This window comes from Oryctolagus cuniculus, chromosome 10 (assembly GCF_964237555.1).
Source record: "Oryctolagus cuniculus chromosome 10, mOryCun1.1, whole genome shotgun sequence".
NCBI lineage: Eukaryota > Metazoa > Chordata > Mammalia > Lagomorpha > Leporidae > Oryctolagus > Oryctolagus cuniculus.
The window spans coordinates 104,606,466-104,634,418 of record NC_091441.1 but is presented as its reverse complement, the minus strand read 5'-3'; the positions used below and the strand labels follow the sequence as shown (position 1 = coordinate 104,634,418).

At 46.5% G+C, this 27,953-nt stretch overlaps 1 protein-coding gene across 10 annotated transcripts in view; it reads right to left on the bottom strand.

Moving 5' to 3' along the window:
- ANO10 (anoctamin 10) overlaps nucleotides 1-27,953 on the bottom strand; it is a 198,046-nt gene that overhangs the window by 128,388 nt on the left and 41,705 nt on the right. For all 10 annotated transcript variants that reach the window (XM_051851848.2, XM_070050949.1, XM_070050954.1 and 7 more), the window contains 3 exons: nucleotides 26,215-26,397; nucleotides 19,614-19,805; nucleotides 15,388-15,516 (listed from right to left, as the gene is read on the bottom strand). In XM_051851848.2, coding sequence (XP_051707808.1) covers nucleotides 15,388-15,516; nucleotides 19,614-19,805; nucleotides 26,215-26,397 — 504 coding nt within the window. The remainder of the gene's footprint in view (nucleotides 1-15,387; nucleotides 15,517-19,613; nucleotides 19,806-26,214; nucleotides 26,398-27,953) is intronic.

Sequence of the window (27,953 nt, the reverse complement as noted above, 5' to 3'; positions counted from 1 at the left end):
CTCATTACAACGCAGGGATTCCGGAGCGTGCCCCCGGCACTGCTTCTGCTGGCCCTCTGCAAATCCTGCTCATTCTACAGGCACACGACACCTTCTGCCTTCAGAAGTCCAGCACAGAGGCACCTGCTTGCCACACGTTGTCTGCATTCTTTTGTGCATGACCCACACGCTGAAAACAAAGCTTAAGCCAGCTGGTCATCTTTGTTCTTAGGTAGGAGCAGAGAATTCTCCGATGGCTGAGATTTACGCCTCCCCTCATTAATTTCCTCGCAGCAGCTAAACAACACTCACGATGAGAAGCTCCTTTTATGGTGAAGCCGGGTTCTGAAGGCTCAAAGAACAGCGAAAGCAGCTCACTCTTCCCCTAAATAGGCTCCTTTCAGCCGTATTTCTAAGAATTCTTATCTGGAGTTGGAAAAGAGCTGTTCGCTTTCTAAAATCAGGTTTTAGATGAATTTAAGGTGTGTCATCCTTGATTTTGAAAAAGAAAAAAAGCACTTCTTCCCTCTTATAAACGTATCCTGAATCACAGACACAAGACTTTCTAAAATATCTTTCCATATATTTTTATACATTTAAATTTTTTAAAGATGTATTTTATTTTATTTGAAAGGCAAAGTCATAGAGAGGGAGAAAGAGAGAGAGAGATTCCCCATCCAGTGGCTCACTCCCCAGACAACCACATCAGCCAGGGCTGGGCCAGGCTCCAGTCAGGAGCTTCATTCAGGTCTCCCATGTGGATGCAGGGGTGCAAGGGCTTCTGGCCATCTTCCACAGCTTTCCCAGGCGCATTAGCAGGGAGCTGGATCGGAAGTGGAGCAGCCGGGACTCGAAACAGCGCACACGTGGGATGCCGGCATTGTAGGCAATGCCTTACCCTGTTATACCCCAAACACCAAGCCCCCATTATTAAATTTACCCAGAGTAAAAATCACTCATGTTGGTATGCAGCTCTTTGAGTTTTAGCAAATGCACTGAGATATGAAAACATTGCCATTTAACCCCTTCCTCACTGCAGGCCCCCAGCAACCATGATCAGTAATTTAAATGTCCAAATTAATCTGGCGATCTCTAGGACAAATCTAACAGCAAACACAAGACAACACGAGAGCTCCGCCTACACCCTTGCTGGTACTCAGTGGGCAAGCGGCTCACAGGCTGCAGAACATCACTGATGTACCAGAGAGCTGTTCTTTCTCTTTGTGTTTCCTTTTCTACAACCTATTAGCATAAAAGAATATTAACAAACTGTATTCTCTGCTCCTATCCCCCTGCGTTCTTGCTGTGAAATGCGGCTTCACCCCAAGTTCCCCGTGCACCAGTGACCGTATCACAGACTTAATTACTAGCACAGATGGTGCCAATTGGCTTCTGTGTGCAGTGCCAAAAAGGGAAGGCCAATGGAAGTCCTTTGTGCGTGAAGAAGTGGTCGCAGCTGGGGCCCACGGAGGACAGCTTGGGGACAACTGCATCTTTATATCCTGCGGCTCTTTTTCCACCTTGGATACAAACTGCCCGAGGATAGCCCTGACCTTCAGGTTCAAAACAGACATATCTTTTTAAAAATGTACATGGATGCACACACGTGCATACGTGGCATTGGGGCGGGGTGGGGGGAGTCACGGCACAGCAGGTTAAACCACTGCTTGGGACGCAGCCATCCCATATTTTAGTGCCTAGGTTCAAGACCTGCCTTTGCTGCCAACGCAATTTCCTGCAAATGCACCTGGGAGGCAGGAGATGATGGCCCACGTTCTTGGATTCCTGCCTCCAGATGGGAGACCTCCATGGAGTTCCTGGCTCCTGGCTCCTGGCTCCGGTCTGGCCCAGCCCATGCTTCTGCAGGCATTTGGAGAGTGAATCAGTAGATGGAAGATCTCTGTCTCCTTCACTCTTTCTATGTCTTTCAAATAAATTTTAAAAATATTTAAAAAGCATTGTATTTTGATTTCTTTAGCAGGAAGATAAAGGTTTTTAATTTACATTAACAAATTTTTGGGGCCAGCACTGTGGCATAATGGGTGAAGTCGCCACCTGTAGTGCTGGCATTCTGTACGGGTGCCAGTTCAAGTCCCGGCTGCTCCACTTCCAATCTGGCTCTCTGCTTGTAGCTTGGGAAAGCAGCAGGAGATGGCCCAAGCCCTTGGGCCCCTGCACCCATGTGGAGACCCGGAAGAGGATCTTGGCTGCTGGCTTTGGATCTGCCCAGCTGCAGCCATGGCTGCCATGTGGGGAGTTAACTAGGGGATAAAAGATCTTTCTCTCCCTGCTCCCCACCACCCTGGCCTTAGCTTCTCTGTAGCTATGCCTGTCAAATAAATAAATAAATATTTTATATCTATAACAAAATTTTCTTAGGAATCAACAAAGATTTTTTTCTCCTTCATGGGTCTTAATATCTTTGGAAACAGCCCATTTTTTAGTAACACATACAATATAATGGGGTTGAGAGCACATCTTATTGATTGAGAAGAAAATACAGTGGTACTATTAATGTCTGAGATTTATACTTATCTTGGGGTCCACCTAACACCTCAGTGCAAGGTCTAATTTAATTCAGCCTTTGCACCCTGACACCGTGGGGAACTACAAAAAGAAACTAATGCCCATCTGGGGAGAAGGGCAGGAACAGAAGCAACGACAGAACACCACCACCGGTATCTCAAAATAAGGAGAAACAGAGCAAACTGGTCAAATCAGTACCACTTTGCAGACACAATTAAAATGCAAATGGATATGCTGCTGATAAAGGACTGTCGAGCCTGAACCAATTTTTAATCTGAAGCTCCAGTGCAAAAAAAAAAAAAAAAAAAAAAACAAACTAGGTAAAGGTTTCTTGAGTTGAGATTTGACTTAAAGCACTCACAACATATTAGGTTTGGGATACTGGTTTTATTTATTTATTTGTTTTTTTTTATTTGCATTTTATTTGAAAGACAGAGACACAGAGAAAGGGAGATTTTTCCATTCACTGATTCACTTCCCGAATGCCAGCAACACCCTGGGCTGGGCCCGGCCAAAACCAGAAGCTAGGAACTCCACCTGCACTCCACCTGCGTCTCCTAGGAGGGAGGTGGGGACCCAAGCACTTGAGCCATCACCTGCTGCCTCCCAGAGTGTGCATTAGCAGGGAGCTGGAAGGGGGAACGGAGCCGGGACTTGACCCAGGCACTCTGAAATGAGGTTCAGGCTTCCCAGGCATCACCTTGACCACTAGGCAAACAGCCATCCCAGGGGTTTAATGTGAGAAAACTCTTAAGAAAACGGATGATGGACAGCGTCTAGACATGGATCAACAGGACCTCCAGGCTATTACTTTTAACTGCGGGAAAGAGCAAGAAGAGAGGCATCCAAAGGGGGCCCGGCAGTGACCTGCCTGTGGGTCCACTTCTCCAGCAACAAGTATGGCTTCCCTTCTTCTTCGCGTCTCCAGCCAGAGAGTCACCAGCTGCAAGAAGTCAGGCGCCAGCATGGCAGGCTGCCTGGAGGAAGGGGTTCCTTCAGAACACCTGCTGGGGAGCTCGGTGATCCTGGTAGGAGACAGCCCCTGGCAGGGTGGCAGCCATGGGGATGTTGGGACCGGCCGATGGCACCGCAGGAGCGGAGAGGACGGCGGCGGCAGACCAATGGAGAGGGGGAGCTGGTGGGCCTGGACTGGTCCAGTGGACAGACGCAGCACGGGCAGGGGAGCCCTGAGGGCTGTGGGGCCTCTGAGGCAGGGAGGAGGAGCTGAGGTGCACGCGGCGGAGCCCCCAGTTCAGTAACACCAAGGATGGAAGCCACCCAACTAGTGGCTCTGGTGGGACCAGCTAAATCCGTTGGTTAATCGAGAAAGTTAGCAAAGATAAAGAGCCAGAAAAATGTTCTTCGTCACAGCAGACTTCAGGAAACATTTGCCAATCTTGCGCGGCAGGGCCAAGGCCATTCCTGAGAGTGGGGTCCAGGGAGGGAGAGCCTCCCCATCCATGCCCCGAGAACGCCCAGCAGACAGTATGCTCGTGAAGCCAAAGCTGTCCCCAGCCCACGACCCTCCCCGGTCCTCTGTAGTTGCCTCGTCTTTACCCCATCCGATAGCAACTCACCTCCGTGGACTCCCTCCAAAGGTTTTCATGGAAACGACGGCTCTGCTCTGCAGAGCACCCACTCTCCAGCAGTTTTCATGCCGTCTCCTGAAATCATGCCCACGGCAGCAGCGAGAATCCCCGCAGAGGCAGATTTGGGTTCGAAATCCCCCTTCAAGAGCGCTCAGTCAGCCGGCGCCGCGGCTCACTAGGCTAATCCTCCGCCTAGCGGTGCCGGCACACCGGGTTCTAGTCCCGGTCGGGGCGCCGGATTCTGTCCCGGTTGCCCCTCTTCCAGGCCAGCTCTCTGCTGTGGCCAGGGAGTGCAGTGGAGGATGGCCCAGGTGCTTGGGCCCTGCACCCCATGGGAGACCAGGATAAGTACCTGGCTCCTGCCATCGGATCAGCGTGGTGCGCCGGCCGCGGCGGCCATTGGAGGGTGAACCAACGGCAAAGGAAGACCTTTCTCTCTGTCTCTCTCTCTCTCACTGTCCACTCTGCCTGTCAAAAAAAAAAAAAAAAAGAAAGAAAGAAAAAGAGCGCTCAGTCAGGGGACGCCCTCCCCTGCCCCTCGCCCGGCAGCCGGAGAAGCCGTCCCTTCGGGCACCGCAGGCAGCGACGGGGAGAGCTCACGCTCCTGCGAAGGAGCTTCGCCTCTGCAGGCTCTGCCTCCGAGCATTCCCAAAGCTGGGGCTGTATCTTCGCAAAGCCTGGCACACGCTAAGCACACAATCAATCTGTGTCTAATCAAAGAATTCACCTTGGCTGGCTTTACTTATTCCCATACCATCAGGAGAATGCAGAGCTATGTTGCGTTTGGATAAAAATTAAAGAGGGGAATGGCTGATATAAAGAGCAGGAACTTAACCCAGATTACCACGGGAATAAGCCAAACAAAAGGAGGAAGAAAAAGCATCTAGCTCCCTAACTCCATACACAAGTATCCTAACTCAGGAGTTAGCACTGTGGTGCACTGGGTGAAGTCGTTGCCTGCAGCACTGGCATCCCATTCCAGGCTCTGGTTCGAGTCCCGGCTGCTCCACTTCCAATCCAGCTCCCTGCTACTGCGCCTGGGGAAGCAACAGAAGATGGCTCAAGACCCTGGGCCCCTGCACCCATGTGGGAAACCTGGAAGAAGCTCCTGACTCCTGGCTTCAGCCTGGCAAAGCCCTAGTTGTTGTGGCCATTTGGGGAGTGAACCAGCAGATGGAAGGTGTTTCTCTCTTTATCTCTTTCAAGTAAATAATTTTCTTTAAATAAAAAAAGGGGGGGTACCCTAATTCAAAAGTCAAAACCCAGAAACCTGACCACATGAATCACTTGGTTAGTTGTAGATTTGCTCGTAGGCTAAGCATTAAAAACTTAACCTAAGCATTTAATTAAAATTTTCAAAAAGGTGAGAAGACCTCTATGAGAACATACTTTTTTTTCTGGAAAAAAAAAAAAAAAGACATAGCAGTTACCAAACACTGAATTGTTAATCTCACTATGTACTGCAGTAAGTATTTTACAAGTGTTTATTACTTTGATTCATCACACAATGTGTAGGAAGCAGAAACTGAATTCACTCCAAGACACACTGCTGGTCAGCGGTGTAGCCAGCAATGGAACCCGGAGCCCATGTTCTTAACCTCTGTGCCACACTGTCTAACAGGGTTCATCTTATAAATCCTGTAATTTTTACACTCCTGCTCAGGGTTTTCTGAATTCACTTTCCCAAAGGCGCATCACCAAGGTCCTTAGTTACACATTGAGAATTAATCCTTAAATAACTCCCACTCTCTGTATGTCCAGTAGAGACAAAACCTCACCATGTGTGACCCATTACTAACCAACATGTAACAAGTACGGCTCAATCACGTGCAAACACACAAGATGAAAGCATGCAGGGATACTACTGCTGTGCGGCGACCTCGCCAAGGCTCGCAGGCAGCACAGAGCCTGGAGCAGACCTACCAGCGGGACACAGGGTCACTAAATTCTCACCGGGGTGGGGGTGGGGGGCAGCATGCCCAAGCCCGGAACGGGAACCACTGCAGGCGCAGGGACATGGGAGACTACGGGGAAGCTGGAACCCAAGGGCAGCCCCAGCCTGAGTGCCATGGAGATGCGCACGTGACCACAGCACAGGGCATGCAGGGCAGGTGAGAAGCTTGGTGGTGCCACTGTCAACTGCCACCCATCTCAGCTTCCTCCGCTGGGTCACACTTGGTGCCCAGCACTCCCAGTGTCCCCACGGTGCATCTGGTGAAACCAAGGCACAGAGATTCAGAGGAAAAGTTAGGATTCTCAGTCAGCTACCTCCTGACTCCGACAGCCCAAGTCACTTCCGCGCCGTGCCACTGCCTGCCTAGCAAATGGCAATGACACTGGCGATAGAATGAAAGCTGCATTGTCGCTGCCAAGGCCATGGGCAGCGCAGCTCTTGTCCTGCATGGCTCAGCCCAGGGCTCGGCTCCGGAAGTGGCATTCCATGTACACAGCCTGCATCCCCAGAGAAGAGCGGTCACAAGACCCGCAGCTTACTCAACACCTGCCCAGGGCAGACACTCGTGTCTGGGGCCACGAACACCTCATTCCTGCTCTTCAGAGCATCCATGCAACAGAGGCTGTGCTGGCCTCAAGCTGCAGCCATGCTGACACACTGGGAGGCAGTGCAGGGACAGAATCCACAGCTGTGGAGGTCCCAGTGTCTGCACGTGAGTATCAATCTTACTCTCCAGAGAGACAGGAGTGGGGTCAGCACACGTGCGTGAGAGCATGTTCACAATTAGAGAGTCGTGGCACAGGGTGCACCAGAATTATCTGTTTATGCTTGCACGTGCTCTTTAAGTGTAAAACTAGGAAAACAGGCACTGAGAGGGCATCAGAGAACTACGACGGCTCAGTCATGCTTGGAAGACAGCTTTACCCATTGCCAACAGCTAAGAACCAACTCCGTTTCCAACCAGCTCTCAGGAGACAACGAAAAATCACATGATAACTTCCTGTTTTTCAAAGAAAATGCAATTAAATGGAATGATCTGATGTTTCTCAAACTACCAACTGAACGTCCATGGTGTAGACAGGCTCACAGGCCACCAGGACCTAAACATAACAAATGCAGAATGGGGCCGGCACGGTGGTGTAGTGAGCTAAGCCTCCGCCTGTGGCATTGGCATCCCACGTGGGCGCTGATTCATGTCCTGGCTGCTGCACTTCCGATCCAGCTCTCTGCTATGGCCTGGGAAAGCAGCAGACGATGGCCCAAGTGCTTGAGCCCCTGCACCTGCATGGCAGACCTGGAAGAAGCTCCTGGCTTTGGATTGACCCAGCTTCAGCCCTTGTGGCCATTTGGGGAGTGAACCAGCAGATCTAAGATTTCTCTCTGTCTCTCCCTCTGTCTGTAACTCTGCCTTTCAATTAAAAAAAAAAAAAATCTTAAAAAAAAAGAAGAAATGTAGTGTAACTACTGGGGTTTAGAACATTTGTCTTCACCTCTCTAGAAAAAAGCAGATTCAGTAGGAAAGTTGCTAGCATTCACTGTCTTACTGGTACAACCTGTCAAGTACAGAATATAAAACTGTTTATTCATTTAATACTCAAAATATCTAACATTTCATTTGTGGAGGATTTTTAGGTCATTTCTATTTTTTAGGAATTGGAGGTTTTTTTGTAATTCTGAATTTAAAGCACTGATTATTGACTTGAAATTGCATCAAAAAATAAAATAAATTTATCCCACAAGTAAAGATGATGCTTACTTAAGAGAAATTGGATACTGATTTAATCTTATGAGATGAATTTTACGATAATGCCATTATTTTATTTTATTTAAAGCACAAAAAATGTCATTGTCATTGTTTCACCTCCTACCTGTGGGTAAACTAGTCTCTTACTCAGGCTAGAGAACTGCAGAGAAAAGTGGCAGTCGAGTGTCAATTTTCAAATGCAACAATAGATGGCAGTACACACACAGCAATTGCAATGCGCACTTCTCAGACTACAGCAATGATCATTTTTGCACTTACTCAATTTCACACTGCACTAAATCAAGCTTAAAAAAAACATTAGAATCAAAAGTTAAAGCTGCCTGACTTTGAAAATGTGAGCTAGAGAAGTTACTGTAACTATCAACTCATCAATTTTAAATTACGAGAATACTCAACATGAACTGCCTAAATTGTCACATTTTCTAAGTCCTCATTGTTTCATCAAGATATTCTAACCACATAAACATATTTAGATGTCAATTAACTTGGAAAAATTAACAACATAATTTGTTTTTTCTATCAAGATGCTATTAATTTATACCAGAATTTATATATATTTATGGCTTATTTCCTTTATATTTTACTTTTCTAAAAAATTTTTATTATAAAAAATGCCTTTTTTGAATTGGTGAAATTTCTACTCATTTAGGGACCATGAACGAATAATAGCATGCTGTTAATTTAATATGCTACCAGCAAAACATTTTTTAAAACTCAATAAGTAATAATACCATCTAGGCTCCAGGAAAAAAATAGATGAAAGTATAATTTTATTTTTAAATTATCTTAAAATTTTACTTCCTTATCTGAAGCCATTTCCAGAGTTAAAAGAAAAATCTTAGAAACATGTTAATTGGAGCCATTAATAGTTTGATGAACCCTTGTAACATTCTTTTTTCCAGCTTTATTGAGGTATAAGTGACAAATAAAAACTATATATATTTAAAGTACACAATGTAATGATTTGCTATGTCTACACTAGGAAATAACATAATTAAGCTAATTAACATAATCCATCACTGCACAGTTAATCTTTAAGATTCTTTCTTGGAAATTTTTAGCTTTTATTTATTAGAAAAGGCAGAGCGACAAAGATCTCCCATGCACTGGTTTGGCTTCAGAAGCCTTCAGGACAGGACAAAGCCAGGAGCTGGGACCTCGGCCCGGGTCTGTCTTGTGGGCAGCAGGAGTGCAACTACTGGAGCGCTCGCCTCCTGTCTCCCAGGGTGTGCGGGAGCAGCGAGCAGGGGTGAAGCTGAGCTGAGACTGGATTCCTGGCACCAAATGCTGCTGTGAACGCCACCCCCCGTAACACGCTCACCTGCCATTTCAGCTGGATTGAAAGCTCATACTGTAGCAAACCAAAAATTTATATTTACTCACTTATTTATAAATGTTCCACTTTTTGGATTCTTTGTTAAGAACAGATGGCATACAACGGAGGTCTTAGCAACACCAGAATAAAATTAGTTAACTCACTGATCTTCTGGCTGTTTCTAATACTTTATCAGAATATAACCAAAGTCAGAGAAACAAAATTCTCAAGTTAGAAACAAAAGCCAGGGTCCCCTCAAATGTATCAAAGTCAATAAAACAAAAGCAAGCAAATCTTCAAATATGCTTATTACTGTGGCAAAAGGAGCAAGCTATTCTCTGCCAGTATAACCCAACTTCTGATCAATAGTAGTTAACACTAAAAAAAAAAAAAAAAAAATCATCAAACAAGTAGCTATGGCTTACTGCAAGAACACTGAAACAAATACACTCCCAAATACCCCCAACAATCTCGGAAAAAATCCAAGCCGGTGGTTTCATGCTTTCAAAACTTTCAAGAAAAAATACACAAGTTGGACTTCATCAATATTACAAATCTTTGTGCATGCAAAGATACTATCAGAGTGACAAGCAACCCATGGAATGAGAGAAAACATTTGGAAATCAGATTAAAAAAACTGATATCTAGAATAAGATAAAGAACTCCTGCAACCCAACATCTGATTAAAATGAGGACTTAAGGGGCGGGCGCTGTGGCATAGAAGGTTAAACCTCCACCTGCAGTGCCGGCATCCCATAGGGACGCTGGTTCAAGTCCCAGTGACTCCACTTCTGATCCAGTTCCCTGCTAATGCACCGGAGAAAGCAGCAGAGGATGGCCCAAGTGCTTGGGCCCCTGCACCCACGTGGGAGACTTGCATGGAGTTCCTGGCTCCTGGCTTTGGTCTGGCCAGTTGGAAGTGAACCAGTGGATGGAGGATGTGTGTGTGTGTGTGTCTTCCTCTGTGTAACTGACTTTTGAATATCTAATAAATTTTTTCAAGAAAAAAAAAAAAAGCTCTTGACTAGACATTTTCCAAAGGAGGCCAACAGTCACATAAAATGCTCAGCATCACCTGTCACTGGGGAAAAGCACATAAAAGCTGCAGATCCCACTGCATGTCCATTAGAGTGCTAGTGTTCCCACACACACACATACAGAAATCATAACTGCTGACAAGGATGTGGATCAACTGGAACCCGCATGTCATACTGGCAGGGAATATGAAATGGTACAGCGGCTGAGGGGGACGGTAAGTTGATTACCACGCGATTCAGCAATTCCACTTCTGGGTGTGCACTCCAAAGCAACAGAAGCAGAGACTTGAACACATAGGCCTACACCTGGGGTCACAACAGCACTCTTCCCCTCAGCAATTCAAGTGTCCACGGACAGATGAATGGGTACAGACAATGTGGTATACACATAGCATGTACTATCTCTCGGTCACAACAGGAAGGGAAAAGGGGCAGGTGTCGGCCAGAGAGAGGGAAGCCGCTGCTTGGGACACCAGGGTCTCACACTGGAGCACTTCCAATCCAGCACCCTGCTCATGCGCACCCTGGGAGGCAGCACATGACGACTCAAGTACTCGAGTCTCTGTCACCCACGTGGGATTCCCCGATGGAGTTCCTGGATTGTGGCTTCCACGTGACCTAGTTCTAACTGTTGCAGGCATTTGGGGAGTAAATTAGTAGACGGAAGATTTCTGTCTCTGTCTCTCCCTCCCTCCTTCCTCTGCCTCTCTGTGTGCTTTTCAAATAATAATTATAAAAAGGAAGGCAACGCTGACATATACTCCAAAACAGATGAGCCTTGGGGTATTATGGTCAACAAAATAATCCAGGCATGAAGAGGCCGAGTAAGGATTCTGCATAGATGGGGCACGGAGAAGGGCTGAATTTGGAGACACTGACAGTGGCCAGTGGGAAAGAGGTGGTGGGGAGTCAGTGTTTAGGGCACGGGGTTTCAGGCTGACAGTAGAAAGACGTTCTGGAGGCGGATGGGCCTGACAGCTGCACAGGCCGTACTCCATACCTCCAAACCCTGCACAGACTGTACTCCATACCACCGAACCCTGCACAGACTGTACTCCATACCACCGAACCCTGCACAGACTGTACTCCATACCACCGAACCCTGCACAGACTGTACTCCATACCACTGAACCCTGCACAGACTGTACTCCACACCACCGAACCCTGCACAAGCTGTACCCTATACCACCGAACCCTCACTTAAAAATCACAGACTGTACTCGATACCACTGAACCCTGCACTTAGAAGTGACTAACAATAAAGTTTATGTAACGTGTACTGTATCAAAACATCTTGAAAATGCAACTGACAGCGTATTTCCAATTCAGTTACAATCTCCTCCTCAACCCTTTGATTTGTTCTGGGCCATCTCCATCTTAGAAAACATGGATAATATCCCAGTTACCTGCATTTGTCAAGAAAAACACACACACCAAAATAATCCCCCTTTCTAGGCCCTAGTCTTGGTAACCAAGGCAAATACTTCTTATTTAACAGAGGTATAAATCCAGGAGGTAATAAGTTCGTGCAAAGCCTTGCTGGTTGTGTGCCAGCGGATTCACTCTGGGCTGCACATGCCATTCTTCTACGTCGCGATCGAGTCCACATCAGCCCCTGGTGGTGCCTTTCTCTCCCACCCTTCAGCCCGGCAGCCACCTCTGCCTGGCACAGCAGGGTGAGCATTCAGATGCGAAGCTTGCGCTCTCTAGCCCAAGGACAAGGAGAGGAGCGCCTAAGAAGCCAGACAAGTTGACACAACGTGACTCCATTCCTGCCAGACACTGCGAGAAAGCCAGCCAAGAAACGGACCTTCCAAATGCTCTAGAGATCAGGATGAAGCCACACCTCACCCTTCCCGACAGACCTACACAGAGCCAGCAGAGTCTCCCCCAGCTTACCGCCGACCACTTACTTGGCATACTGCTTATACTGCCTAGTTACAGCTCGAGGAGATGCACTTAACCAGATACATATGTGGGCGTGTGCGTGTGTGTGTATGTATAAAATATGCACATCTTCTCAACCTCATTACGAAGCAGAATTCTTGAGGACAAAACTTAAAAGACAAATGTGTCTTTTCTTTGCACCAGATTCAGCACCGAACACACAGAGCTCTCAGTATTGATTGGGTGCAATTTAGTTAAGAAATGTAACGGATGAGCACTGGCCACTTCACGCCCTACGAGCAGCACTCAGAAATGCTGGAAGCCAACAAATACAATCTTAGCATTAAGCTAAACATGAACATCTATCAGGAAAAAGGGGAGACGTGCACTTTTCCTCTTTAAATAAGCAAAACTGAGATGCTCATGAATTCATTGATTCAACGTCCATCTAAACACGAGGCTTCACTATTTTAAGGAGCATTCTTGTCTATGAGGACACAGACACCGCCTTACCCTCACAAAGCTGAAAGTGCACAGAGAGAGGTTAAATAAACCCACAAGTGCAAGGTTCCTGCGTGGGACAAATGCCTTGAAGGAGAAGCAAGCAGGTCTCACGAGAGGCTAACATGAGAGCCCTGGCTGAGCTGGAAGGATCAGGTGGGCCAGGCAATTAGGTGACATCTGAGCCGGCATCTGCAGGACTGTGTGTGTGCAATGGTCCTGAGCTGAATAGGAACGTTAACAAACAAGATAACAAGAGCTCCCACTTCGGGAAAGATGGAACGGGAGTACGTCTCACCATTCCCCCAAAGTGCAACTCAAAACTCTGGACACTACACGAGAAATAAGCCCAAGACGACTAAGCAAGGAGGCAGAAGGCAGACTGGCCGGGCTACCTGGGCCACGAGATCAACAGGCAGCGAGTTCCCTCGATTCTGCTTTGCCTTGTGTATCCCAACTGAGCGCCACCGAGGCTGGCAACCCAGAAATGCAACTGGACATGGAGTGGGGAGGGGAGTCCCAAGAAAAATCTGCTCTAACCCGAGGACCAGGAGAGGGGCGCCTACCAAGATACACATTCTTATACAGCATCACTCTGTTCCTGGCATACAGCACACACAAAACACTGCAGCCCTGCCGCCATCCACGTCAGCACTTTCCCGGGGAGCAGCCTACAGAAGGAAGAGCAGGGCCCCCAGCTGCTGCTCCCCACTGAATGCTAACCTTCACAGTGCAACAAACAGGGAGCCCCGTACACCTTTTCTCTTTAGAAGTTACTGCCGCAGGTACTTCATCGGAATAATGCGAGGCTGCCGAATGCAACTGGGATAAAAGGACGAAGAGCGCCACACACAGTGCACTGCTGTCAGCGTGCTTCGGTGACGCAAGACATGGCCCCTCGGCAGACTGGGTTAATGACACACGCATCTCACGCTAGCTTGCCCACTTGGGAGAAGTGCGATTATTCCAACATAACAAGTCCACATGAAAATGAAATATTTACAGACCAACAATTGCAATTGTCTATACTGAAACCAAAGTTTGTTTTTTTTTTTTTCCTTATGAGGATTTTTTTCATGGAGATTTCTCTCCTCTAAGGAACCAGTTTAGACAATGAGGATAAAACAACTGCTGTAATTCCGTGTGGACACAAACAATAAAAAACATGAACGGAGGGATAACAGAACTGAGAGGGCAACAGTGAACACCCCCAGACTTTGCGCAAAGTAAATCCCTAAGTATCAGAAAGGCAAAATCAGCCAGTAACACAAGCGGGTAGCCATATGCAGAGCCACAGGCCAGCGTATCTCCCAAATTCAACAAGAGCCAGGCCCTGAGCACCCAAGGTATCCCCTAACACAAGGGAGGGCAGCAGCCTCATCAGTCGCACTCACAGGAGGTCAGCACTAGAACAAGCCAAGACAGAATCTAGAAGCAGGTGGCACCGAACTCCTCCCACCTCGCCCAGAAGTGGCCGATGGACACCAAGATCCGACTCATGGCACAGCTCTGCTCTAAGTGTACGGAGCAGTGCTTTTCAAGTCTTCTGTGTCTCTCCAATCGATTTAACTCTCATTGCTCTTGTTCTAAGTTTACCAGGAAATCGCCTAATAACCAATTCCACCTTTAACACCAACGTTATGGTCACTGTAAAAGGATCTCCTTGCCAACTGCCTACCTGACATGCTGGTCAGTTTCTTGTGAGCCTTACTCATTTTCAATCAGTCCCAAAAGCTTTACCAACTCTGAATGTTTTGGTAAAAACAAGTTTCTAGATCTACAAATTTAAGGTCCTATCCTAAATTGAGAAGGAACGTACTGAGCCCCGCCAGCTGGCTGCTTCCCGCCTTGTTTCTCGCACGTCCTCAGCTAATAAGGCAGCCTTGCGCATAGCACCTCAAAATCCTTTTCAACTCACAAAATTCAAAACAGATCTACTTTAATCAGGCAGGGCCACCCGTCTTTCTCCTCCTACTCACTGCTGTCAAAATCATTCTCCAAGATCCATATCCTGCACACAGCATCGAACACGACCACAGATTGCGATCAACCAGGACAGAAGTGCAAATGCAACGAAGCGTGATACACTGCTTCAGCCCAAACTGGAAATGTGCAAGGTCATGACTTCATTTCTGCCGGTTGGCCCTGAGCCCAACGCCTCCGGTATGGGTATGAGACACCAGTGTACCATCCCATGACATTTTGCCTTAGTAAGTTTCTGCAAACATTCTATTCTTTATCTAAAAATGAAAGGTCACAATATTCCTATGACAATGACAGTCACCAGCAACGACAACAACAAAAATCCACGCAGATTCTTTCATTTACATTCGGGGACTGCTTCATTTTCAAGATGCTACAGGATTCCATGTTGCCACACAGGATAACCAAAAGGCAAACTTGCTAAGTTCCCAGCTTTCCTACTGGTACTTGGTGTATGAAACTGGGCGTCACCCTCCAAGTACACGCTGGAGTTTCAGACTGTTTCACATTGAACTTCATATCCGTCGTCAATCAGACTTACATTAGCCAAAGGCATTTCTTGGGATTTATTTGCCCAAAAAAACAGAAGTGACACTTCCTTAGAACAGACTAAGAATACATGGTAAATTCATAGAATATATTTTAAATAGGCTGCATCTACTTAGGCAGGACAGGTGGGCTCGACGGCTTGGTAAAGCCACTTTCTGGTTTCCTCACAGCGTCCTGGGCACTTACCAGGCAGGCACAGCCTGAATCCTCGCGTCTTCCATTACCTGAACTGCTTTGCCCTCTTAGCAGTTCTGCACATTGCTAAGCCTGGGGCACCTGAACAGGTGTCAGCTTTCACTCACCTCCACTGCCACCACAATCAAGATGAGGTCCGTCTTTGACTCTGGGAAGAGGGCGTTCACTTGCGGCGACATTCCAATCAGAGCACAGTTAGTGACCACAGAGATAACACTCATGGTCTCAAAAGCCAACTAAAAGGGGGAAAAAAAAAACCCAGCGTAAAATTAACAGACGCAGTGACCCTTCCGTATTTCCTCACCCTTTTTCCTATGACCCAGCGTTGAGCAAAGAGTCTTTCCCTCGTGCTGAACTTCCCAAGCACATTTTGAGCTTCTGTCTCGTGTGCTGTGACCCTCCTGGGCTTACAAAAGCCATCTTGCTCTAAGGCATCTTACTCATCGCTGGCCTGAATAACCCAGCGTGGGAGGTTCTACCCTTCCAGCTGGAGGCAGCCAGGGACCGAATGGGGACTATGCCCAGTACGTTGTCCGTTTCTCTGACTCACAGGTAAGGGGGAACCGCCGGAGTTTCACATGCAAAACCAGGTAAGACCGCGGGCAGCACTTCCCGTGCGAACTTTCCCAGACCACCCTTCACAGCCGGTGACTCGCTCTAGGCAGTCTTGAAGCGAGGCACCACTTAGAAACAGCGGTGTCTTCCTGGCGCAGGAAGAGCAGGAACAGGTGCCAAGCCCCCACCGAGACAGCCTAGCCTCTCAAATAAATCTCAAAATAATAATAATAATAATAAAGCACTGATGATCACTACTTGATAATTTAGCCACTAATTTCAAGAAATACATATTTTCTTCCATGATATCTGGTGGTTACCTGTATTATAGTTACTTGTTCTATATGTTAATTTTGAGAGTTACCACATCCTCTTACTATTTGTAGTAATCTTCAGTTGATTCTCCGAGTTTTCCCAAAATCCAAAGTCATATCATCTCCGAGCGCAGTCGGAGCTCTTCCTTTCTGCTTTTTATACTGGAAATTCTTTTGTCTTCCTGGGTGGAGCAGTGATCCTCTTGACTATATCATCTCCTGTTTCAGTCTTGCCACATTCGTCAGTCAGACCAATGTTTTCAAAGAACTGGCTCCTGGTTTCCTGGATCTTCCAACCTTGTTTTCTGTTTTCAATTTCACTGATTTATACTCTATTATTTCCTTCCTCCTGCTTGCCGTGGGTTTTTTATCTTTTCTTCTAGTATCTTGAGTAAATAATCTCGGATTGAGCTTGTTCCCTTTTTTCCAGTGGGCGTTATTTAGTGCTGCGAACTTCGCTGTCAACGCAGCTTTAGCTGTGTCTCGTACATTTTGATAAGATCTATTTTCATTTAGTTCAGTGTAAGCTCTGATCTCACTGGAGACTCTCTCTTTGATTCAGCAGATATTCTGAACTGTGTTTAATTTTCAAATGATTGGAGATTCTGCCATCCCCTTTCTAGTAACCATTTCTCATTTGAATCCAATGTGGTCAGAGAACATAGCATGTATGATTTCAATTCTTTAACTCTTTCAAGTTCGTTTTATATCCCAAGAGACAATCCATCTTGTTGAATATTCTATAGGCACTGGAAACACAGTGCACACTCTACTGATGTTTCATTCACATATCTTGGAACTTTGTTGCTTCTGCACACACACTCAAGATACTATGTCTTCTGCTAATTCACCCTTTTTATAACATGGTACATTCCACTCTAGTAATAATTTTATCAGAAAGCTAAGATATCAGCATAGCCTCTCTTTTTTTAAAGATTTATTTATTTATTTGAAAGGCAGCGTTAGAGAGAGGCAGAGGCAGAGAAGAGGAAGAGAGACAAAGTTCGTCCATCCCCTGGTTCACTCCCCAGATGGCTGCAACAGCCAGAGCTGCAATGATCCGAAGCCAGGAGCTTCTTCCAGGTCTCCCACGCCAGTGCAGGTGCCCAAGGATTTGGCCATCTTCTAATGCTTTCCCAGGCAACAGAAGAGAGTTGGGTCAGAAATGGAGCAGCCAGGACTTGAACTGGCACCCATATGGGATACCGCCACTGCAGACAGCAGCTTCACCCACTGTGCCACAGCGCCAGCCCCAACATGGTATATTCCACTCTGGTAATAATTTTTTTGCTCACAAAGCTGGTTTCTGAGACATCAGTGTAACCACTCTTTCTTTCTTCTGGTTAACATTTTCACACATATCTTTTTCTATCTTTTACTTTGAAATTTGCCTTATATTTGACCTGTTTCTTACAGATAGCAGAGACCTGGGTCTCTGGTTTCAGTCCTCTCTATCCATCTATCTTTACACTGTTCACAGTTCATTGCTGATGTGTTAGGAGTTGAATCTTCTGTTTCTTGGCATTCTCTCTGCTCTGTTTTTAATTTCTGCTTCCTTTTTTCTGCCATATCAAGGTTCTACTTGACAGTTTTTAGAATTCCACTTTGATTTACCTATGCTTTGGAGTCCCTCTTTTGAATGACTTCCAGGAGTCACTCTGGGTAGTACATTATACATACATGCCTTATCATTCTATTTGTATCTGATTTATCAGTTCAGGTGAAGCACAGCAACATCACCTCCCTTTACCATCTCCTATTGATCATATAGTTGTCTTAATAATTTCTCTACATGTCTAACATTGTTAGTGTTACTGTTTTTGGTGCAATCATCAAACATAACTAAGGAAACCATAGAGCGTAAGGACCGTCTGTTGTGTTTACTAGTACTTCTGGTGACCTGGGCTGTCTTCCTAAAGTCCCCACATCCCTTCTTTTACCATTTTCCTTAGAGAACTTCCATGAGGCACTCCATTAAGGGGGTCTGTGGGCAACAGATCATCTCAGCTCTTCACCTGAGGGTCTCTTGAATTCTACTTCACTTCTGAAAGGTATCTTCTCTGGATATAGGACTCAGTATCCATAACACATTTCTTTCAGGACTTGATAAATAGTCTGCCACTGTTTGCCTCCATGGTTTCAGATCAGAAATCAGCTATCATTCCAACTGCTCTCCCAGAGCAGTTTAATCATGATATGTCATGGACTGCATTTCTTTGGGTTTATCTTGTTTGGGGTTTGCATCTCGAATCTACAACTTTACATCTCCTGCCAACTTTGAAAATTACTTGGCCACTGTTTCAGCTACTTTTTGGTTGTTCCCTTTCTCCTCTTCTTCCGGAATTCCAGTGACACAAACATTCGCTCCTGTTGTTATACTCCCACGGCTCCCTGAGGCCACACTCACATTCACGATCTATTTCCCGCCTGCTGCTCAGAGAGCGGATTTACCTGGTTTCCAGTTCCCAATTCTTTCCTCCATCCCTTCCAATCTACTGCTGCACCCACGCACCAGGCTCATTTCTCTTACTGTGTGCATCTCTTCTAATGCCAGCCGGATTCTCCTGTGTCTCCTGTTCCTTCACTCACACCTTCTAACCTTTTTCTTCACTTGCTTTGCATGTGTTCACCATAACTTGTTAAAGAATTTTTATCCCAACTGCTTTAAAATCGTTGTCCAACACTTCCACAACGTGTGTCATCTTGATGGTGGCACCTGTCGACTCTTTTTTTCATTCCCTTTACTATCTTCCTGGTTCTTTGTATAAGTACTTTGTTTTGACAGAAACATGGTATCTGGGGTGTTCTAAGACTCTGGATCTCATTTAAACCTTGTATTTCAGTCGGTTCCTCTGGGATAGCTCCAGCAAGGGAAGAGGGGGTGACATCTTGTAACTACCGGGTGGCAAGAGAAGTCCAAGCTCCCCACTTAAATATCCCCGGCACCTGGAGAGGGACGATGCTTACAGCTGCCACACAGGCTGGGTGCTCTGGCTGTCTGCTATGCCACCACTGCTACTGTCCTTGCTGGGAGAAGCACAGGGCCTCACCGTGTGTTCCCATGCGCCCTCTACTGTGCAGGGTTGGGGGGTGACAGTCCTCACCCTCCACCAGGCTTCCTCAGAGACCACCAGCAGGGGGAAACCTCCAGACCCTGCAGCAAGGACAACCTCACGACTACTCAGTCAGATAGAGTCCCAGCTGGCACTACATTCCTAGAAGATCATCATAGTTTTGCATCTGAGAAGGGTTTCATGGATTATATTTTACCTCCCCTGCACCCCGTTCCTAAACCTAAAAAGCAGACAAGTGAAGCTGCTCACAGCAAGAGTTTGTTGCAAAGCAAGGACTCAGCTCCAGTTTTCCTCAATCTGTGTAGAGTTTTATTGTTCGTGCTTGTTTTGTCTTGTTGTTCACAATGCCTCCTTTTGTAAACATGGAATAACCTTTTTAAAAATAATTACCTGCCATACGCCGATATTGGCCGAAGGTTCTGCGAATGGACGTTTGAAGACCCTGCACATCTTTAAGGCATCTGAATTGACTTCCGTGAAGTTATTTAACACAGCAAAGGCAGCTGCTAGTGGGTAGACGCAGGAGAAAAGGCTCACGTAGCCAAACTGCAGAAACAGCTCCAAGTAATCGTCGAAGGTGCCCTGGAAACGTAAACAACAGGAAAGCAGACGTGGCTGTGATGTCACATTCGCTTCTAAACAGGTAAACACACACACACACACACACACACACACACACACACACAGAGAACTTAGAGTTTCCTCCAATTCTTTCTTCTCAACAGAATTTACTTTAAATACTAATTTCACATTAAGTCCCTGAAATAAAGAATAAGAACTGATTTAGCAGGTCATTTCTCTATGTCTATGCAATTTTTTTTTTTTTTTTTTTTTGAACAGGCGGAGTTAGACAGTGAGAGAGAGAGAGAGAGAGAAAGGTCTTCCTTTTCTGTTGGTTCAGCCCCCAATGGCTGCTATGGCCGGCGAGGCATGCCGCGCCGATCCGAAGGCCGGAGCCAGGTGCTTCCTCCTGGTCTCCCATGCGGGTGCAGGGCCCAACCACTTGGGCCATCCTCCACTGCCTTCCCAGGCCACAGCAGAGAGTTGGCCTGGAAGAGGAGCAACCGGGACAGACCTCGGCGTCCCAACCGGGACTAGAACCCGGGGTGCCAGTGCCGCAGGCGGAGGATTAGCCTAGTGAGCCACAGTGCCGGCCTTCTATGCCACATTATTAAGTCATTACATTTCTTTCCTAAACAACAGCAAAATTGGTTTGCTCTTGAAAAACTTAAAAACATGACCCAGAGTCATCGTTAAGAGAACTTTTATGACAGCCCCCTCATATCACTTCCTGATCCTCCACTAGAAAACTAATGGTCGGTGCTGTGGCATAGTAGTTTAAGCTTCCACCTCTGGTGCCTACATCCCATATGAGTGCTGGTTTGAGTAGCAGCTACTTCACTTCCAATCCAGCTCCCCGCTAATGGCATGGAAAAGCAGTGGAAGACGGCCCAAACGCTTGAGTCCCTGCATCCATGTGGGAGGCCATGAGGAAGCTCCTGGCTCCTGGCTTCAGATGAGCCCAGCTCTGGCCATTGTGGCCATTTAGGGGGTGAACCAGAGGATGGGAGACCTCTTTCTCTCTCTCTCTGCCTCTGCCTCTGTGTAACTCTACCTTTCAAATAAATAAATCTTAAAAACAAACAAACTAAAGCTAATGATAACGATGTCAGTAAGAATGGGGGATCAACAACTGCCAAAACTTCACCCCTCCACAAAAACAACAGTAACAACAAGCAAACTGCAAAATTTCTCAGAATCAACTCTTATAGTACTCTGAAGACCAAACAAAGACTTGGCCACAACTTACTCTAGTCTAATTCCCTGCTCCTCAGCTCTGTAGAAGCCTGGAAAATCAACAGCATACATTCCATGTACCAGAGGGAACAGAGTGGGGTAGAGATTTTTGAAAGCCTCATTCTCAAAGGATAGTTGGTATCCAACCTGGCTGTAGTGCCCTAGAAGACCCCACTCAAAAGCCTACCTCTATTCAACCTCATAGAGTTTCTCCCCGATGGTGTTAGTCAAGTGCTCTAAGATCAGGTCTGCCTGGAGTGATGGGTACCAGCTGGAGCAAACGAGGAGCAGCCAGGGAGCTCCAAGGACCCACGAGGAGTAGGAGGTCTGCAGGTGATCTGAAAAGCTCCAACCTTCTCCTGCAATGTATGAGACCTGGCATGTGCAGAAGATGGTGCACATACTCAGGATAGACCTGAGAAGCATTCAGGAAGTGAATGCTAAGGCAGAGCTGCAAGCTTCTAGTCTTAGTGTTGTGTTGGTGCGCCCTAACACAAAAACCTAACACAAACCTACAGAATACTCAGCCCAGCTGCAGAACGCACATGCTCATCAAACGTACATGGTATGTTCTCCAGGAGATAAGGTGGACCATAAAGGAACACTCGGTAAATTGAAAAGGCCTGAAAAAAAATCACACAAAATATCCTGTCTACAATGTAACGAACTTGGAAATCACTAACAAGGAAATCCACAAACATAGGGAAATTGAGCAAAGTATTCAAAAGAAGAAAACAACAAATGAGTCAAAGAATAAATCACAAAAGACATTAGAAAACATTGTAAGACAAATATAAAGACTCAACAACCAAGACTTATGAGATGCTACGGAAGCAGAGCTTGACGGGAAATTTATAGCTGTAAATCCCATCTGTTAAAAAAGAAGATCTCAGGCCCCCTTTATGGGACAAAGGAAACTTCCCTAGAGTAGGATGGCCGTGCCAGTGACCGACTTGTCCCCTCTGTCACCAGCACCTCAACAGGACCCTGTCATTCTGCTCGAATGCCTCACTGAGCCCTGTGGTTTCAACAAGCTCCTGTTTCCTAACTTGAGAGGAACTGAGCCGGGTGCTCTCAGTCACACAGGGACTGAATGTCAGAGCCAGTCCGCCTGGAGCCCGAGCCCTCGCACACACCATCAATGTCCAGCGTCCGCAGGCCTCGTTGAGCTGCTGCCCGTGTCACCCACATCCCCTGTCACAGTGCCAGTTCACACCAATCCAGCTTCCTGACAACGCACCTGGGATGACAGCGGAAGACAACCACGTGGGAGGCCGTGATGGAGTTCCTGGCTTTGGCCTGGCTGCTGCAGTCATTTGAGGGAGTGAACCAGCAAATTAAAGATTTCTCTCCCTCTCTCTTTCAAATAAATAAATAAAAAAAAAACTTAAAAAACATACCCAATAGTATAAAAAGTCAGGAACACAATCTATTCCTATTAAAACTATTTCTATTCAGATTGCACTAAATTTAATAGTGCACCTACTAGGTAACAAGAGGATAAAAACTGAAGGAAGGAAGAAAATGTTATTGCTGGAATAACTGTCCATGTAGAAAATCCAACAAAATCTACAGAAGAAATATTAGAAATAACAGCAGAATTTGGCAAAGTTGCTGGGGAAAAGACACAAAAGCCAAGAGAATTCCCACAGGCCAGCAACCAACACTTAGAAGCTGTATCTGTTACCTTTAAAAAGACACCATTTATAGGGATGGGGAAGTTTCAAAGTATCTACCCACAAGTAACTCCTTCATTACAAAGTGAGAAAGAGCCTCTGCAATGTCACCCAGTCACCCGAGTGACCAAGCACCATGGCCCCCCCAGAGAGACACATCCGTGACCTCGCACCTCCTCACAGGGACCTTACATCTTAAGAGGAAGCAATCAGACCGTGAATTCACAAATGCCAAAGCTTTGAAAAAACAAAAAAGGCGGAATGCATTATTCTAGATTTGCAGTTCTCAATCTTTCCGGTCTCAAGAGCCCTAAATTTCAAAAAACAAAAAGCAATACAAAAAAATAATTACTGAGGACATTAAAAATCTTTTTTTTTCTGTGGGTTCCATCTAGTGATGTTTATGATACCAGAAAATCAAAACTAATAAAAACTCATTGAAATAAAATCCTCATCTAAATGAAAGAGGTCCTGAGAAATGGTAATATTTTCGAGAGCAAAAGCTGTTCAGTACCAAGATGGCACCGCCTGGCATTTCTGGCCAAGCTCCGTAAGGTGGGGGCTCCCAGCACGCACCCTGCTAGGCAGACGCATCACGAGAACCCAGCCTTTCCAGGCCACATGCCTGGCTGTGAGCGGACAGTCCCAAGAAGGAAAGGACAGCGACCCTCTCAGAAGCCACACAACCTGAGCCCAGCGTTGCTGAGTTGGAGGCAGAAGACTCCAGGGAGTGACCCCAGTGAATGGGGGGTGGGGCTGGACTACAGAGGGTGCCTTTTACCGACTACTCCGTCCTGCATGTTCCAAGTTTTCTACAGTGAGTGAGCAAGTATTACCTTTATGATCAGGTTTATTAAGTTTCAGCCAAATTGCTTTCTCCCCAAGCTTGGCAACCTTATTTTAGACTCATGCATGGCAGTCAGGCTGGAAGAACAGAAAATATAATTCTATATTCACTGACATCGGTGAAGAAAAAACACATCCCAGGGAAGGAGTAGTACACAGGACACAATCATCTGGATCCAACGTGACCCCAGAGCATCTCCCCTCTGCACATACGGAGAGAGCTGAAAAAGCCAATACCCAACGTCACTCCAGTGGAGAGAGAGGTGGGGGGTGTTTGCTTTGCGGGCGATGAGGGGGGGACCTGGGCCAGGTCACGCAGGGGTTCTGTGGACCCCTGAGTTCAGGCACAGACATGGGTGTCGTTTGTTTCACTTCAGATCAGACAGCCTGCACTGGACAACACCAAAATTCTGAATTGGGAAAGCCACATCCTGAACCCTGCTCCTGATCCACTCACCACAAGATTAACGACTTAGAGCGCCAGTGGCCTGTTGTAACCCAGGAAAAGCCACACTTCCCATGAGTTGCCTGCAGAAAGGTACTGTCAGATGCTAGGAGAGCCAGGAAAGGTAAGATCTAATATTTTTGGCACTGTCGTCCCCTTCTTGGCACCAGTTCTGAGATTAATCAGACCTTCTGAGAAGGTGGCAATGTTGTTTGAATGCTTGTGCTCCATTCACTGAGCCAGGAGAAACCACCTGATTAGGACACTGGGAATTTGCTTTAGGGCACTTTAGGGGAGGTTGCTGTTCACCCAAACCACTCCAGGGAAGAAAGAGAGCTGGAAGCAGATTCTAACTGCCCAGAGGAGAAGTAGCAGACTTAGGGATGAACAATACGGCAAATTACTGCGAGAAATGGCGAGGGGCAGGCGTGAGACGGGACACGACCAGCAGAAGAACTGAAGACTGTGCCTTACTCCGCCAGAGGCAAGCTGCTGTCAGTTTGGAGTAGGTACAAAGATGACGCGCAGGCACTGGGTGCAGGCTGGGGACATGAGCCCTTCCCATGAAGGGGGGCCAGAAGGCAGAGCACGGCAGGGCGGACCGCTGCTTCAGAACCTGGTCCAAAATGCCACTTCTGATACAAGCTGAGCCACACTGAGCTTTCAACTCATGCTAAACTTGCACACAAGCAGTCCAGGATGGACAGCTGTACACTGTTCCCACGAGCTGCTTTCTGCGTGTGTGTATGTGCACGTGTGTGTGTTCTCAGTCCTCCACATATAAACAGAAACAGTGCTGCGGTTCAAGATGTGCTGTGAGCTCACATTCAATCACCTTTGCTTCCTGACACAGCATATATGTGTATTTGGATCCAAAGATACATCACCACTCACAAACAAGACAGAGAGCTGCGCGGGTCCTGAGACATGCTTCAAATATGCACTGAGCTTCCTCCAGAGCCAATAACATGAACCTTAAGGTGGCTAAGCATCACATCCACTGGTCCGCCAAGGTGGCCAGGGGCTGTCCCCAGAGGCACAGGAGAACCAAGGACAGCCACTTGCTCCCATGGGTACAACTGGAATCAGGTTAACTGAGCAAAGCCAAGGGCTGGGTCAGTGGCCTCTGCCCTTGAAAGTGGGCTGAAGAAAGCCCCATGTGCAGTCTGGGAACTACAGCTGATGTGGACGGCATGCTATCTGCTGGCCTTGTCCGAATCCCCACGGTCACCACGAGGTGTGCGCTCTGGGCTACAGATACCTGGCTCTAGACCAGGGACTTGGAAGCCCTGGGAGAGCAACCGCATAAAATAAAATAAAGTTTGGCTATGAGGAGTGAGCAGGGGGAGAAGGACAACAATCTCTTGCCCAAGATGAAAATACACACTAAAATTCTTCCCCATTTGGGAAAAAGCTCTAAAAATCAGCAATGAAGTCAGGAGAATTCATTCAGAGTGAAAAACCAGACTGTGGGAGTTTAACAACTGACCATCACTGCATGAAGCACCCAAGGCCTAGCATGCCAAAACCAAGACTCCCAAACCAGGAAAGAAGCTGCAGGATACAGGACACAACCATCTGGTGCCAACGTGATCTCAGCAGGCCTCCAGGCCCCAGACGGAGAGCCGGTGAATGCAATCAGAGCTCCCAAGTGTGGGTTGGATACCCAGCTTTTATGAGTGAGGTTTTTGAACACTCTAAGTGTCCAAACCTCTAATAATCTGCTTACAGTCCCTAAAAATAACTCAGAAATGCCTCTGTCTTAAAAGAACTGCTTTCTATTTCTACACTGGCACTGATTTTAGGTAAAAAATCATCTTCAGGATTTGCACTCTGCTCTGTGGCAGCGGGCCTCCATCGTTTGGCTTCAAGGATTGCTTTCTATCTGGTGAAGCATCGTGAGCGAGCAAGACCATTCCCTCTCCAACCCCCTTGCTCTGTCATCTTGGAGGCAACTCTTCCCACCCCGTCTCTGAAGAGCAGCTGCATGGCTGTCCACACTCGCTCTCCGGCACTGTCAGCAGAAACCAGGTTCACGACACCGCATTCCAATGCACGGTGCTGTCATGGTAACTCTGGGGTGGTTCACGGTACGGAAACCTTCTGGAAAGCACTGATCAGGTAGTCACGGCCGAGCTGCTCAGTGTTGCTTTAACATCTGTTGAACTCAGCGCATGGCCGTTAACCACTGCTAGTGAACACTGCACTCTGCAGTATTCCAACTTACCAAGTAAGTTCCCATTTCTTTTTCCAGGATGACTTGTTCATAGAGGGTGGTATCGACGTCTGCCTTGAGAGCCTGCACCTTCCTCCTCACCCGCACGCCGTGCTTCCTTTGCAGCCAATAAGGGAGAAGCGATTCCACAATCTGGTTAAGGATCTGAGAGGTGATCAGGAGAGTGGCCAAACTCTAGAGGGAAGCACAGTAAATTGTATGTGGCAAAGCAGCTTCCGAAAATCACAACACATGTACGGCTACGCAACATTTAGGACGCAGCCGTCAGCAGGTAATACACTACTGCAGCACTGGACAAGTGAGTACGAAGAGTGCTTCAAATTTCCGGTTTTTTACAGGGAAGACTCGAATTAAAACACAAATAAATTTATAATAATAAGTAAAAGTCAAAAGTTGGCAGGAAAATGAAATCACTTGAAATTGTATCCTTGTCATCTTATCCTGCTTACAACATACGAATCTCAAGGATGCTGCCAACTTGGAAACAAAAAACAGTCTGGTTAAAATTTCAAAAAACTAAATTATCGAACAAATCCATCTTCCTCCTTGTACAAAATAAGGGATGGAAAAAAGCTACCCACAGTTCCACAACTAGGACAGGAGTCATTATTAACATCTTGTAGTATTTCTTTCCAATCATACATTAAAAACAAAACTCTAATTACCCTACACGCATACAGTTCTATATTGCTTTCTCACTCAATACATTTTGAGCATTAGCCCACGTAAACAACAACTATTTTTAACTGGGCCTCTTGAATCTAAGTATATTTCCGACTTTAACTATTAGAAGAGCTGTTGCTTGGATACCCATGTGCAGGAATCTTTGATGATTTCCTGGGGATGAGTGAAGGCTCCTGGCAAAGCTACCCAAGTGGCTTCCACAGACGTCAATTTCCACTTTCCCATATAAATACAAACGCTCCCATCACATACTACCTTTGCTGGTATCACAGTTCTCTCTCTTAAAGGATATTCTATTCCCCTGGCCTCTATTAAATAAAGATGACCCTCCCAACCCTAAGAGATGGAGAAGCTAAGGTGGCTGTTTGGTTTCAGACACTGCTTGGGACATCTGCACTCCACATCAAAGTGCCTGGGTTTGGGTCCTGGCTCCACTCCAGATCCCAGCTTCCTAGCAGACAACGGCTCTGCCACCCACATGGAGACCTGAACCGAGCCCCAGCTATTGTGGACATCTGAGGAGTGAACCAGCAGATGGGAGATCTCAGGCTTTCTCTCTCTCTGGCTCTTTCAAACAAAATTTTCAAAGAAAGAAAGAAAGAAGCCGTGCTCTACTAGTATTCTCATGTGTGCTTTATTTACAGCTTTCTGCCTTCAAAAATACTTTTTTAGAGAGCAGCAACATAACTAGCACAGTTGTCAAGAGCACAACACTTAATCTTACTTTTATGCAAGCTGTTAGGACAACTACAAAGTCTTTTAATCTTCCCTGATTACACCAATGTTTTCATTTCCTGAAAACTTGGCACAAGCTCTCATATAAATACTAAAAAGCCTAGGCTTTGAGAGCCTGCTCACCAACAACCCCAGAATATTAAAATCAGCAAGGAACAGTTCTTTATTGATACCTGGCTCAAGGATAAAAAAAGAATTTCAAAATCCGGTAGTTATTCTCAATGCATTATTCACTGGCGTTACGGGATTCAGAAATCACAGTACACTAAAATAAATACCAGACTTTAAACATTTCATAAAAGATGTAACGC